Source organism: Salvelinus fontinalis, chromosome 7, assembly GCF_029448725.1.
Source record: "Salvelinus fontinalis isolate EN_2023a chromosome 7, ASM2944872v1, whole genome shotgun sequence".
NCBI lineage: Eukaryota > Metazoa > Chordata > Actinopteri > Salmoniformes > Salmonidae > Salvelinus > Salvelinus fontinalis.
Window position 1 is genome coordinate 25,117,577 of NC_074671.1, and position 15,233 is coordinate 25,132,809.

General features: G+C 43.7%; 1 protein-coding gene across 1 annotated transcript in view; it reads right to left on the reverse strand.

Moving 5' to 3' along the window:
- Positions 1-15,233, reverse strand: part of si:dkey-225n22.4 (collagen alpha-1(XXI) chain) — a 54,976-nt gene that overhangs the window by 25,465 nt on the left and 14,278 nt on the right. The window contains exons 6-17 of the mRNA XM_055928814.1: positions 13,415-13,640; positions 12,275-12,451; positions 11,887-11,964; positions 11,660-11,671; positions 11,483-11,572; positions 10,936-10,989; positions 10,644-10,697; positions 10,199-10,252; positions 10,040-10,093; positions 9,595-9,648; positions 9,424-9,477; positions 7,075-7,128 (exon numbers count right to left, since the gene is read on the reverse strand). Of these exons, the coding sequence (XP_055784789.1) occupies positions 7,075-7,128; positions 9,424-9,477; positions 9,595-9,648; positions 10,040-10,093; positions 10,199-10,252; positions 10,644-10,697; positions 10,936-10,989; positions 11,483-11,572; positions 11,660-11,671; positions 11,887-11,964; positions 12,275-12,451; positions 13,415-13,640 (961 nt within the window). The remainder of the gene's footprint in view (positions 1-7,074; positions 7,129-9,423; positions 9,478-9,594; positions 9,649-10,039; positions 10,094-10,198; positions 10,253-10,643; positions 10,698-10,935; positions 10,990-11,482; positions 11,573-11,659; positions 11,672-11,886; positions 11,965-12,274; positions 12,452-13,414; positions 13,641-15,233) is intronic.

Genomic DNA, 15,233 nt, shown 5'->3' on the forward strand with positions numbered 1-15,233 from the left:
GTTGCCTGAATGTGCGGAGACTGGACAGACATCGTAAGAGCTGAAACTGCATGTGTTGTCTCGACCCTCATCCGCCGAGCAAAAACACAAAAAGCGTTTTCTATCCCAGTGTAGGTGTGTGACAACTTCACTCAACACAAACCAACTAAAGCTGGGACAAGGAATGACAGCACCATTCCCCGGAGCATGTGGCTACACACATTACAGGACTTTTTCCTAATTGCTAGAGGGTCAGGAAACTGAGGCTAGTTGCCAATTTGTGGAATGGTAAAGAGTTTTGAGTAAGCAGGTGGATAACAAGAATGGGAGATGAGTATTCCGTTTAAGAAAAGTGCTGTGTATGTATGCCAATAGTTATTAGACAAACGTTTCCTGATTTAAAAAGAGAATTTCCTTTCTTCCAGAACCTCTTCCACAAGTCTTCTATGTGAATAGGGCAACAACCACAAAGAATATATAATTCACGTGTTCCATATGTAATTCTATGGCAATAACACTAACAAATTATCAAACCATGTAAACAGATCATGCTTAGGGATAATACCCTATAATTAAAAAGCCAAATTACATTCAGCAGATATTTATTGCGATATGCAACTGGAATCTCAACATAGGAGTTACATAGGGAGTTACCAAATTACAAGCCTGTTTTAAGGACTCTGTGTATCATATTGCCAAAGTAATTAACACCCTCAGTTTTGTTGAGGTATCATGCGGTTACATTTTCTATAACATTTACATTTGAATCAATTAGCAGACACTTATCCAGAGCGGCGTACAGTTAGTGCAGTCATCTGAAGGTAGCTAGGTTAGACAACCACCTGAGCCATTATTTATAGGCCATCCATTTATAGATATAATGCCCTCCATTGCCTGCCAAGAGCATTAGTAAGAGCTTGTGGTTCCACATAACAACCTCATAGATACATAAGCATCTGTAAATGCATTCAAACCAATGCGCATAGAATGTCCTCCTTCAGCTATCAACAATGAACAAGGGAGTTTCATTTGAGGCACCTTTTCCTGAATGACGTCAGAATCCCATTGTAGTGTTACTGAGCTTCCTCGAGTGGTAATCTAATTGGCACAAGTCCTGTAGGGAGGCTTAGCCTAAAGCAGAGCGGGCTACAGCTTGGCTTACATTCTGCTAACTTGTTTAATTCAAGGATCAAATCTGGGGTCCTGTTATTGTACGTGTGGGCTACTGAAGCAGCGGGGGAAGGAATGTTGATGTTGGGGCTTTAGCCAGTGATGCTGTTTGTGTGTGTGTGTGTGTGTGTGTGTGTGTGTGTGTGTGTGTGTGTGTGTGTGTGTGTGTGTGTGTGTGTGTGTGTGTGTGTGTGTGTGTGTGTGTGTGTGATGCTGAGAGTAGACATATACACATGTATTACCCATCTGCTGCACTACACATCCCCTGGTTAAAGATCCTAACAGATTCATACCCAGGTTAAAGACCGTAACAGATTCATCCCCTGGTTAAAGACCGTAACAGATTCATCCCCTGGTTAAAGACCGTAACAGATTCATCCCCTGGTTAAAGATCCTAACAGATTCATCCCCTGGTTAAAGATCCTAACAGATTCATCCCCTGGTTAAAGACCGTAACAGATTCATCCCCTGGTTAAAGACCGTAAAAGATTCATCCCCTGGTTAAAGACCGTAACAGATTCATCCCCTGGTTAAAGATCCTAACAGATTCATCCCCTGGTTAAAGATCCTAACAGATTCATCCCCTGGTTAAAGATCGTAACAGATTCATCCCCAGGTTAAAGACCGTAACAGATTCATCCCCTGGTTAAAGATCCTAACATATTCATACCCAGGTTAAAGATCCTAACAGATTCATACCCAGGTTAAAGACCGTAACAGATTCATCCCCTGGTTAAAGATCCTAACAGATTCATCCCCAGGTTAAAGACCGTAACAGATTCATCCCCTGGTTAAAGATCCTAACATATTCATACCCAGGTTAAAGATCCTAACAGATTCATACCCAGGTTAAAGACCGTAACAGATTCATCCCCTGGTTAAAGATCCTAACAGATTCATACCCAGGTTAAAGATCCTAACAGATCCATCCCCTGGTTAAAGATCCTAACAGATTCATCCCCTGGTTAAAGACCGTAACAGATTCATCCCCTGGTTAAAGATCCTAACAGATTCATCCCCTGGTTAAAGCAATACCTCATGATTTGGGGTTCTGAAGCACTTTATCTACTTCCCCCAAGTGAGATGAACTCATGAATACCATTTTTATGTCTCTGCATCCAGTATGAAGGAAGTTAGAGGTACTGTAGTTCTGCGAGTCAATGCTAGCATGCATGCTAGCAGTTACCATAGACCTCCAGTCATTGTGCTAACACTAGTTAGCAATTGCGCTAAAGTTAGTTAGCAACTTCCTTCAAACTGCATGCAGAGACATAAATATGGTAACCACAAGTTCATCCATCTCTGGGGAAGTAGATAAAGGGATTCATTGCCAAAATCCTGAAGGACCCTAACAGATTCATCCAATATGTGCAGACAGACAATCCTTCATGAAATACTCGAGTCTGCCTTTTTAATAATGTATGCATTGAGCATGCATACAAGTACAAAAAAACATGCTCATTGGCTTCGACATGAGGGCCTCAATAAGACTTTATTGAAATTAGACCAGGGATAGTGTAATTGTATATTTTTATCCCCAACTATAAAAATGTTTTTGTGGGAGGAATTGCCCTGGTCTATTCTTCTGTAAAGTCATATAAGTCTATGGTATAAGCCTCATTGACATTAATTGGAATAGGCAGCCCGCGGTTCAGTATTGTTTAAAGGACAACTCTGTGTATATCAACGATATTTACAACAAATTTGAGTTTTATATGTCTGTGAAAGTGTGGATAGTGTCGAGTTTAAAATGTGTGTGTGTGTGTGTGTGTGTGGGTGTGTGGGTGTGCGTGCATGTGTGCATGCGTGTGTATGTGTGCATGTGTTTTCCTAGGGCAAAAACCTCACCAATGAAACTGACAGGCCACGTCACAACAGCTAATCACACACCCTAATGATGTGTGCGTTGGATGAAAGAAATTGGATGAAGGATTTGGCCTGGAATCTGTTTTTACTAGCTTATGTGGCATTGTGATATTTTACTGTCCTCTAATCTCAATAGTCATGCATGGGTCATCTTTCTCAGGGATTTTGAAAAAGATGGAAGAAGATAAAGAGGGGAGAGAGAGAGAGGAGTCCCTTCTGTCGTGACGAGATGGAGAGATAGACGTGAGCTCTGACAAATACATAAGGCACTGTGTGTATTAGGTAGGGCAACTGGTGTCCCGGTAAGAGTTCATCCCCCACCTAATGGTCCAGTGCTCATGGATTTAAGATCTGGGTATAACCCACCTTTACCCCTAGCTAAAAGTATCTGCTAAATGGCATATATTTTTTTTTATTTACATTATATTAAAACACTTTAAAGACCTTCGGAGTCCCATTTCTATTATTGTATAATTTTTCCATCTCAGACCAACTTTCCTGAAGGTTTCTAAACCAGTAAACTAGACAGAGAAACTACTTCTACTAATGATAATGACAATACATAGCATTTATTTAGCTCTTTTTTTAGGCCTTAAGATACTTTGGGTCTGCCAACTGTCATAATTTAGAGATGAGAGATGCAGGGCACATCTAGTCTGGGTACAGTCATTTTTTTTTTGTTATTTCTCTGTAATACTACTAGCCATCTAGCAATTTTATGAAGTTGGCCTATACCTGTGCCCCATCAGATTTGTGGGGTCCATTTTGCCTCTGTGACATGGTGTACAAGGAGTGGAATGTTAGCTAAACATACTGGTACCTAGGCTATGGCACTTCCATGGAGCAGGCTAAACTGTTTGTAGGAATTCGGAGACCCTGACCTGAGAAGGGATGGGACAAAAGAGGGAGTAAATCTGCCATCCTGGTCGATAAGGGGAAGATATACGTCTGCTGAAGCTAAGGTCTAGAGGTACTCTCTGTAAACATTGTTCTAGCGGAAATCTCCAATAAAAAGGAGAAGATAGTAAAAACTAAGCCAATATCTTGAATCTCTTCTACTGTTTTCCTCCTGAGGTATGTTGGAGTAGCGGAGGTAGTTCAGTGAACCATGATTGTCCAATTAGTAACCTTCCCTGAGGGCTTGTTGTAACTCCCAGATGGGAGGCAGAGGCTTTAGCTCATAGGGTTAACACGATGTTAAAGCACAAAGACAACCTGCGTTCAATACCAAGTCACATTGGCATAGGTTAAGTTTTGCTACCGAGTGAAGACTAACATCCTTCACCAACGCCTAGATACCCTACAACAATTGCCTGCCATCTAGATGTTATGGAATTAGGCATAACAACAGGTTGTCCAGTCAAGTCTGTTTGTGTGATGCTCCAATGCTGTGGCACCAGTGTCCCGGGATCTCACCTGGCCCTGTCAGTGTCTCTTCTGTCTCTTAGCTCAGTGATAATCACACCAAAATCAATACACACCCTGCCCCAGGATACCGTGTTGCTAACTCACCCACCTTGGTATATTTAGAGTGCAGAGAAGAAAATGGCCTTGTCAAAGTTTGAGAAAAAGTCTTGCTTTTTACCCAAAGAACACAACACAGTGTAACACAGCAAACACACTCCTAACGTGTGCTTCCAGAGCAAATATTTTGCTAGGTTTGTGAGTCCACTGGAAAAATGGTTGGAGTGAAAATATTTCACCTTGTCCTGCATGATTCATACCATTCTCACTGGAGGAAAAACCTTGAGAACGAGCCAGCCGTCATGAAACATATCACACAATGCAACCCAAGCAGACTCGTGGACATATCCCATTCATTCGATTTTTGTGGTGATTGATTTCACTTCCCTCCTGTGGGTATAATTGCAGTACAATTTCAGTATTGGGTATAATTTCTGTCCAATTCCTAAAGTCCGCAGAAAAGATAGATTTGGGCTAATAGTAAAATGAAAACTAACCCATGGAGATTCTTAAAAACATAAACTCACAAATAAATGTCTAATAATGGTTGCATTTATACTTGATATACACATCGATATTGACTTTATACATTCATTTAGAAGGCATGCATGCATGCTCTCTGTCAGTGAGCAAGCAGGTGTTTGGGTAAAAGCCAGGCTAATGGTAAAGCCATGACCTCACAGGCATGCAGTGTGTTACAGCGCAGCAGCTAGACATGTTGTTAACAGGAGGTTGTGAGTGTAGTACAGGTACAGGCCTATAGCTTGGCATGGACTGGGTGCTGAGTGGGGGGTGGCCCTCTGCCAGTAATGTCAAACACCCCCATGACAGGACCCAGCCACCTGAACCGTCAATGGGGGTGAGTGCATGTCTCATTCAAACTGCCTGAGACTGGAAAGACACACACGTGCGCACACACACACACACACACACACACACACACACACACACACACACACGCTATTCTATATGCACCATCAGTGTTTCAAATTCACCAGTGGATCTCTGTGTAAAGCAACACAAACTGATTGAATCACGCCATTGGTTTGTTTCAACAGTTCTCCAACATGTGTCACAAAAAAAAATCACACACACAGTTATACATAATTACACTGACTTCCAGGATCACTAAATCATCATTTCAATGTGATGACTTACTGCAAATCAAGATTGTGCACTGATTGTGTCCAGATGGGTTGAAGTGAATGAATCTGTACAACAAGTTAATTAATCAATCTGTACAACCCAGTTCAAAAATGTCTCTTTCTTTCATTAGAAAAGCAAACTGTATAAGATCCGGTAGCACAAATAACATTACGTAGATTTGTCTCACTGAAGCTGCACTGCCTTGTGATTCATTCATTTACCAAACATTACAATGGGCTGAAAGGTAGAGGGGAAAACACTCTTTCTGACTTTTCCATCCAAACGCAATCTTTGTTAGGAGTCACTAATCCAATAAACAGATTTGATTTTCCATGTTTAAGTCAACTGTGTGAGAATAGCCCTTTCTGTCCGTCTGTATATACAGATGGATTGATTCCTGTAAATCATTAGGCTGTGCAATGTTCCCTGCAACAGTATCAAGGGAAATGCACTTTGTTTATTTTTCTTGCAGTAGCTGAGAAAATACCACTAGTGAACGTTCGCTTGGTCCCAGGACCAGGGCAATCACAGGCTTCTAGCTTGTTGGTTACAAATCCTTCACTCACTTTTCAACGTGCTTTTCTGGATGAAACGCATCCCTGACATGGGTCTTTAACCACTGTGTTTTGGTCCTTTAGTTCTGATGAAAGGCCTCATTTGGGCCTAATAGGACGTGTTTAACTATATGACCGGACTACAATTCTGTTTTGTGTCAATGGAGCTGTGCAGTAGCACCCTACATGTGGTTCACATTAGAAACTCAAAGTGTGAACACAACCTTTTGTTATTACTGAGGCAGTGCTCAACCCACACACAGACCGATGGGCCTGTTGGAATTACAGTGTTTCTTGGGTCGCAATTGCATTATAAGAACAGGAAAACTGCCAAATTGCTTTGTGGCTGGAATTCAATTGGTATAACATGCACATAACTTCATTTCCTAGAATGGTCGAAAGGGAATCTCCACAGCGAGCCTTCATGCTTTCTTGTTTGAAAATTCACAGTGTTGTATTTAACTTATTTCACAACTTGACGTACTTCAGATGTGGTCAATCCTGTGTCCTTCGCTTAATTGAATCAAATGATGCCAAGAGAGGCTTGATGGGATTGAACTTCAATCAAAGTAGCAGCATTCCCAGCCATCCATCTAAGGCCAAAGAAGGCATTAGAATATGATTCACTTGGCATCTGGTGCAGAGCACATTATCCTATATGATCCTACTGTACCTCATATTTTCACACTGTACATCATAGAAAAACCACCATGTAGTGAATGTAGTTGCTTGGATAGCATGTTGTTTCATGTATTGACACAGGAACTACACTGTTAACTAACTAGAAACAGAACGAGTATAGCTTCCTTTCATTACTGCCTATGCCTCTATAAACAAAAATCAAGTTAAGATCCGCCCATTGTTAATGGAGCAGGAAGTAGAGGATAGGAATCACCTTTGGTCCCACCGGCCCAATCGGTCCATCTTTTCCCTGCACTCCTGGTCCCCCCTGTAAGGAAAATAAAGACCTCTTTAGAAGAAATGGAGCAGAACAGGTCAATACCAAATTCCCCCTCTTCACGTCCCAAATCAAACACAATTACAGAAATTAGCCCCTCCACTCCCACTTCAAACCGGCTGTCTGGTGTATAGACATACAGAGAGGACTGAGGAAGCAGCAAACCCACTCTGCTGTAACCTACACTTTCTCCCATATCTGAGAGAATTACAAAAGAACTGTGGTGTCTCCACCGTGAAGGTAAGAACGGCTAGCCTGGGAATCAAAACTGTTTCAGAGTCAAAGACCTCTTGTGGGTTATGCAGTCAGGTGCATCTCAGAACCACTGCAGGGAGAGAGAATTAGAAGTACTGAAATTTGAATGCCAGTTTACTAGCCCCCTTAAACCTACCCAAACCAGGAACCTTGGATAGATGGCAGAATTCGCGCAAACCCGCATTTAACCATGGTAAGGTGACTGGGAATTTGGTCGAATACAAGGCAATCAAACAGGCAAAACGTCAGTACAGAGACAAAGTGGAGTCGCAATTCAACAGCTCAGACACAAGACATATGTGGCAGAGTCTAAAAACAATTACGGACTACAAAGGTAAAACCAGCCACGTTGCAGACACCGATGTCTTGCTTCCGGGTAAGCTAAACACCTTTTTTCTCCCGCTTTGAGGACAACACAGTGAAACCGACACAGCTACCAAAGACTGTGGGCTCTCATTCTCCGTGGCCGACGTAAGACATTTAACCGCGTTAACCCTCGCAAGGCTGCCGGCAGAGACGGCATCCCTATCCGCGTCCTCAGAGCATACGCAGACCAGCTGGCTGGAGTGTTTACAGACATATTCCCTTCGCTGATCCTCAACACAGGGGCCCCACAAGGGTACGCGCTCAGCCCCCTCCTGAACACCCTGTTCATCCATGACTGTGTGGCCACACACCTCCAACTCAATCATCACGTTTGCAGACGACACAACAGTAGTAGGCTTGATTACCAACAAAGACTAGACAGCCTACAGGGTGGAGGTGAGGGCCCTGGGAGTGTAGTGCCAGAAAAATAACCTCTCACTCAACGTCAACAAAACAAAGGAGCTGATCGTAGACTTCAGGACACAGCAGAGGGAGCACCCCACTATCCACATCGACTGGACCGCAGTGGAGGTGGAAAGCTTCAAGTTCCTCGGCGTACACATCACTGACACACTGAAATGGTCCACCCACACAGACAGTGTGGTGAAGAAGGAGAAACAGCGCCTCATCAACCACAGGAGGCTGAAGAAATTTTGCTTGGCTCCTAAAACCCTCACAAACTTTTACAGATGCACGATTGAGAGCATCCTGTCAGCCTGTATCACCGCCTGGTACAGCAACTACACCGCCCACAACTGCAGGGCTCTCCATAGGGTTGTGCGGTCTGCCCAACGCATCACCGGGGGCAAACTCCCTGCCCTACAGGACACCTACGGCACCGGATGTCACAGGAAGGCTAAAAAGATCATCAAGGACAACAACCACCCGAGCCACTGCCTGTTCACCCCGCTATCATCCAGAAGGCGAGGTCAGTACAGGTGCATCAAAGCTGGGACCGAGAGACTGAAAATCAGCTTCTATCTCAAGGCCATCAGACTGTTAAATAGCCATCACTAGCACCTTAGAGGCTGCTGCCCTATATACATAGACTTGAAGTCACTGGCCACTTTAATAATGGAACACTAATCACTTTAATAATGTTTACATATTTTGCATTACTCATCTCATATGTATATACTGCTTTCTATTCTATTGTATTTCAGTCTATGCCTTTTACTTTAGATTTGTGTGTATTGTGAAATTGTTAGATATTACTTGTTAGATATTACTGCACTGTTGGAGCTGAAAGCACAAGCATTTTGCTACACCCGCAATAACATCTGCTGAGCATGTGTATGTGACCAATACAATTTTCTTTTCTTTTATTTAATCATGCAGTGCCTGGTAGTTATTAGTTCTGTCAGTTTGAGCATCTTATGAGATGAGACGTACACTGGAAGCCCTCACCTGTTAGTAATGGGGATTGAGTTGAAGGTTTGCAGTTTTTTGTGAAGGACTTAAATAGGAATCATTGTAGTCCTCTAGGGTGTAGAAGCAGGCAACACATACTATTTCATCAGCAGCTAGGTAGACATGGGAGCTTTAAACAAGATCAAACTAAGAAGTCAGGTTCCCGAAACTGACAGACTGCCAAAGATTATGACAAATGACCATATTGGTCAGATGATGATCATAGATAAACAAAGAATCAAAACCAGATCGTACCATTGGTCCAATCTCACCCGGAGGTCCGGTTTGTCCCCTCTCACCTGGAAGTCCCTATATGGACAATGGAGAAGACATGTTGTTACAGGCAAAGTTTCGGTTCATCAAATATTATAGATCTATTGTTATGAAAAGGTCTAGAGACCCAGGCCAAAACTCTTTCTCCCTTACCATTTTCCCTGGCATTCCAACAGAGCCCAGGTTTAATTGTGAGGTGGCAGGACCCTTGAATACAAAAGACAATATTCAACAACGCACAGTGAGACATTCATGAAAAATCTAACTACTCTTGGCATCTGTAGTGTATTACAGTGTTGACTCTTTTTGCTCTGCCCATTTTCTGAAGGTTTTGATATGCTACATGTGAAAATAAATCCCTCCATTTCCTCCCCATCTGGTCTCAAAGCACTTTAACGCAGTTAGCCTCTATTGTTTCCATTGAACCTGACCATCTGTTTAAACCCTCTTAAAACACTAGTCCAGAACAGACAGAACAAGACTGGTATACAGAGCACCATTGTGGTTCTTCAGACAGGGCTGTGGTGGTGGTGGTGTGGGCCGGTTGGCTCCTCTCGTCCCCTGGCACAGTGGGTGAAAGTCGGGTTGGGAGTCTCACCTTTGGTCCTGGCGGGCCCGGTTTCCCCGGCAGCCCTGGATCCCCTCTCTCGCCCTTCATGGACACAAAGTTGGAGCATGTTAGAGTGTTATGCAAAACTCAAAACCCTAATATATAAATCCAAACCATGGACATCTACACAGAGGAGGAGGAGCTTACTTTGCCACCTGTCAGACCTGGAGCCGCGCTGGGTCCTAGTTGGCCCAATTCACCCTGTGTGGGTCAGGAATAAATAAGAAACAAACACTTCTATTGTATGTCTCTCAGATTTAATAGATGTATCATGCTATTAACATATATTAATGGCACTGCAGTGGGTGCTAAAACAAAGAGACAGTCGCACGGTGCTCATCCTAGCATCATTGTTTAGGTGTCCTCAGGGCTTTCAGAACAGTGGTTGCTGCCATGGTGTTGGTAATACTGGCTACTATTGTGGTGGGTTTGATTCCTGCACTGACCACATTAAACTGAATGGATATGCTAACTGTTAGCATAACAACCATAATGGTTTGATTTTAATAATTCTATTCATATTTAATAATACATTATTCCTGAGTGTTACAATTGTTTCAGTAAGCAGTGTTAGACTGTCAAGAAAGCTCACCGTCTCGCCAGGAAACCCAGGTTCTCCAGACGCACCGCGCTCACCCTGGGTTCCCTAGACAAAACAAAAGGCAGGCATGGAGGAAAACAAGCAATCAGTCAGTATAATGTAGTCTATGTGTTGCCTAAGTGGGAAGGCTATCCATGATTCTCTGTTCCGTTATGTCAAATGATAGGTCAAAAAGTCCCCCCAAAACTTCTCCCAACATCTGTGGGAGGTAGGTGTGATGGGAAATGGGTACTGTTGTTTTCAGGCAATATAAAGAAGATATGAGAGGTTGATGTGTACTCACAGGCTTACCGTCAGGGCCTGGTGGTCCTGCTCTTCCTATTTCGCCTCGGAGACCCTGTATAGCCAGTCACAATGGCATTAAAAGCTTTACGGGCTACACAACAAATGTGAATGCGTGATTGATCATGATACGCAAGTGGGATATACTCAGGAGGATCAGAAAAAAACATTGTTTTCTAACTTGTAATGTTTTGAAGGAAAGATTGTCCAAATAAATACTGCAGTAATAATGGATGGTCCGTCTAATGATTAATGATCGACAGTGATTCCTGCTGACACACTTCTAGAATAGACCCAATGTAATAAATCACACAGGATGCAGTTGCAGTGCCTGTCGCTGATAACTGAAACGTTTTAAGCTCTGGTGTCAAAGCTACCTGAGGGGAGGAGACTAACCAATCTATCAGATGTCATTTTCTTTTACAACGAATCCCAGGAAGCAGACAGACAGAATGAGATGGAGAGAGGGGCAGAGAGAGTGTGTGTCTTGGTATACTGTATGTGTGTGGGAGAGGGTAACCCCCGGAGCGGGTGATGCTGTACTGTACCATAGGTCCAGGAGGACCAGGTGGTCCTGGGCTGCCATTAGCACAGTCACACTCCACTTCCTCCACTGTGGGCTCACGGTCCAGGGGACACTGGGACAGATACACACTGAAGTCAGTGACACTCTAATGCAGACAATAAATGGTTAAAAAGAGCAGAGACAACAAGTCCTCACTCACCCTCTCATCATCCTGTGAAAGAAAAAAGAAAGAAATATATATATATATATATCACTATAACCATATACCCAGTTTATGTAAACTGCACTTCAAACTGCACTTTACAACTTCTTTGTCGAGATGCTATTACATTTTCTCCGTCGGTCATAATAACATTCAATAAGTAAGGAGTTGCGAGTGGTTGGGGAAATGAACAGATTTTCCCCACATTGGAATGTGTGCCTCACCACAGAGTAGATTTCACAGGCTGTCTCTCTCTCGCTTTGATGAGGGTCACAATAAAGGCGCAGTTTCTGTATCTCCACCTAAAAAAAAAGCGGTTAAAAAATAAAGGAAAACAAGTCAGGCAACACTGAAATTATGAAAGAGACGACATCCAACAATTTCACCCATTGTTCATCCAAATGCAATGGTCCTATTTCCCTTTAGTCCAACATAGAAAACCACATCTGCTAAATGCTTTCGTCAAATGCTTTGTGAGAGCCGTGCACGCCCCACGTAAGGCCCCAGTAAATATACAGTGCCAACCTAAGTAATTATACTGGAGCAGTAGTACGCCTAAAGTCACATCCCTTGCCAATCTGCCGTAGAACAAACACTGTGCCTTCTACTCACAGGGACTGTGGTCTCCGCCCCGAACTTCTTGGCGACCTGCGTCTTGCCGTTGATGTAGATTGGCTCCACCGGCTCCAGTAGCGCCACTTCCTGGATCTCCTCATCGTCCAGGAAACCGGTTACTCGCCTGGGCCTCACGAGCAGCTTCAGCTGATGCCAGCCTTCATCAAAGAAACTCTGTAACGGATGGTGGCCGAAAAGGGTCAATCAGAACGATAGGGACACAGAGTGGATGTGACGTCCATAATACCATAGGGCTCTAATTCACTTGCGGTTGCATCCATACCACAAATTGTGGGCCTAAATTACATTTCTCACTAGTGGCCATGGAACTGAACATATGTGTCCACATTGCCAGTGTAAATGTTAAAGTGTACTCTTAGTTATAATAGCTACATCTAGGAGTGGGAGTACTTGTGGCACCCAAGCTTCTAGACAGGTTGTCAATGCTGCCAATCAGAGTGGTGAGCAGTGCCATGGAGGTACTTATGGCACCATCCCGCTTTTCCGTGGCACGCTCTCTTTGAACACAAAGCTGCCAAAAGGAAAACAGAAAAATCAACTGTTCCGTGGCCTTTAGACATGGCATCCACATGAATTAACGTGGCATGTTGTTCTGAATGGAGAACGCGTTGGAGTCTAAACTGCAATCCAGTCCATTGAAAGTATCAGAAATAGGAGGGTCATATTCATGATCATTGACAGACTACATTCCGACGCCAGCAGAATGTATGCCTACCATCACCTCTGTACAAGATCACAGTTAGTATCCGGTGTGTTTCCTGATAATGTCACTTGACCAGGACTAAGTCCTGGCTTTGAAAAGTCTGATATAGTGTTTTCAGTATGCTGTGGTATCAGTGGAGACTACTGAGAAGAGATTGGCTCATAATAATAGCTGGAACGGAGAAAATGGAATGGAAACCATGTGTTTGATGTATTTGATACCATTCCGCTGTCATTACCACGAGCCCGTTCTCCCCAATTAAGGTGTCACCAACCTCCTGTGTGTGGTATACAGTACGCTCTTTAAAAAACGTATTCCATTCTGGCTATGACAGTAGTAGAGGTCTACGTTGTTCATGTGCAAATATGTATACATGTAAACAAAAATGTACAGAAGTACACAAAGATACCAACCCCAATGCCCTGCACATTAAAGGTGACCAGCTGCTCCTCATTGGTGGTGCTGGTGGTCGTGAAAGTGACAGACTTGTCCGCTCCGTTCAGTGTCACTGCTGCCTGGGTGACGCCATCTTTAGAAAGGATCCTCAACAAGTCAAACTTGTCCTGTTTGGCTGAACCCTTGAGGCGGACCGTGGCCACAAACACATAGGATGGAGGCAGACCCTCGGGGAAGATCTCCCTGAGAAAACAGTCAAGTAACAAATAGAAAACTGAATCATGAATACAGTACTTGTAAACGTCTGTATGGTGACTTGTAAGTAACCTTTGAAAACTGAGAGGAAATCATAAGCCTGCAAAGTATGACGAGTACAAAAAGTGTTATTATCAAGTGACCAGTCTAGAAAAAACTATGGATTCAGAGATGTTCCTGGTCAGTTCATATTGTCAAGAAAAATGATTGACATTAGTTATGAGTAATAAGCAAAAACAAATACGTTAAGATGTTTTGGAAATGTTTTCTAAGATGTGGTTCTTCACTGTTGACATTATAAGAATATATAGCTACTGGAATATAATTGCTCACACATAAAACACCAACAATTTAAGGTTTATTTTAGGTGCTATGAATGCTTGTTCACCTTCCACTGTTTTCCTTCAGGCTGCCAAGAAATTATTTAGAATATTCCACTATTGCCGATGATGTTGTGCACTTTTTACCACCCACAAACGTGTCAAAGAGGTTTGAAGTGCCACAGGCCGGAAAATCATTTGGATCTTTTCAAAAACTCTCCCAGGCTTCTAGTGTCTGAAGGTAGTCCAAGTGACTCTCCCAGGCTTCTAGTGTCTGAGGCTGAAGGTAGTCCAAGTGACTCTCGCAGGCTTCTAGTGTCTGAGGCTGAAGGTAGTCCAAGTGACTCACCCAGGCTTCTAGTGTCTGAGGCTGAAGGTAGTCCAAGTGACTCTCCTAGGCTTCTAGTGTCTGAGGCTGAAGGTAGTCCAAGTGACTCTCCCAGGCTTCTAGTGTCTGAGGCTGAAGGTAGTCCAAGTGACTCTCCCAGGCTTCTAGTGTCTGAGGCTGAAGGTAGTCCAAGTGACTCACCCAGGCTTCTAGTGTCTGAGGCTGAAGGTAGTCCAAGTGACTCTCCTAGGCTTCTAGTGTCTGAGGCTGAAGGTAGTCCAAGTGACTCTCCCAGGCTTCTAGTGTCTGAGGCTGAAGGTAGTCCAAGTGACTCACCCAGGCTTCTAGTGTCTGAGGCTGAAGGTAGTCCAAGTGACTCTCCCAGGCTTCTAGTGTCTGAGGCTGAAGGTAGTCCAAGTGACTCTCCCAGGCTTCTAGTGTCTGTGGCTGAAGGTAGTCCAAGTGACTCTCCCAGGCTTCTAGTGTCTGAGGCTGAAGGTAGTCCAAGTGACTATCCCAGGCTTCTAGTGTCTGAGGCTGAAGGTAGTCCAAGTGACTCTCCCAGGCTTCTAGTGTCTGTGGCTGAAGGTAGTCCAAGTGACTCTCCCAGGCTTCTAGTGTCTGAGGCTGAAGGTAGTCCAAGTGACTCTCCCAGGCTTCTAGTGTCTGTGGCTGAAGGTAGTCCAAGTGACTCTCCCAGGCTTCTAGTGTCTGAGGCTGAAGGTAGTCCAAGTGACTCTCCCAGGCTTCTAGTGTCTGAGGCTGAAGGTAGTCCAAGTGACTCTCCCAGGCTTCTAGTGTCTGAGGCTGAAGGTAGTCCAAGTGACTCTCCCAGGCTTCTAGTGTCTGAGGCTGAAGGTAGTCCAAGTGACTCTCCCAGGCTTCTAGTGTCTGTGGCTGAAGGTAGTCCAAGTGACTCACCCAGGTGTAGAC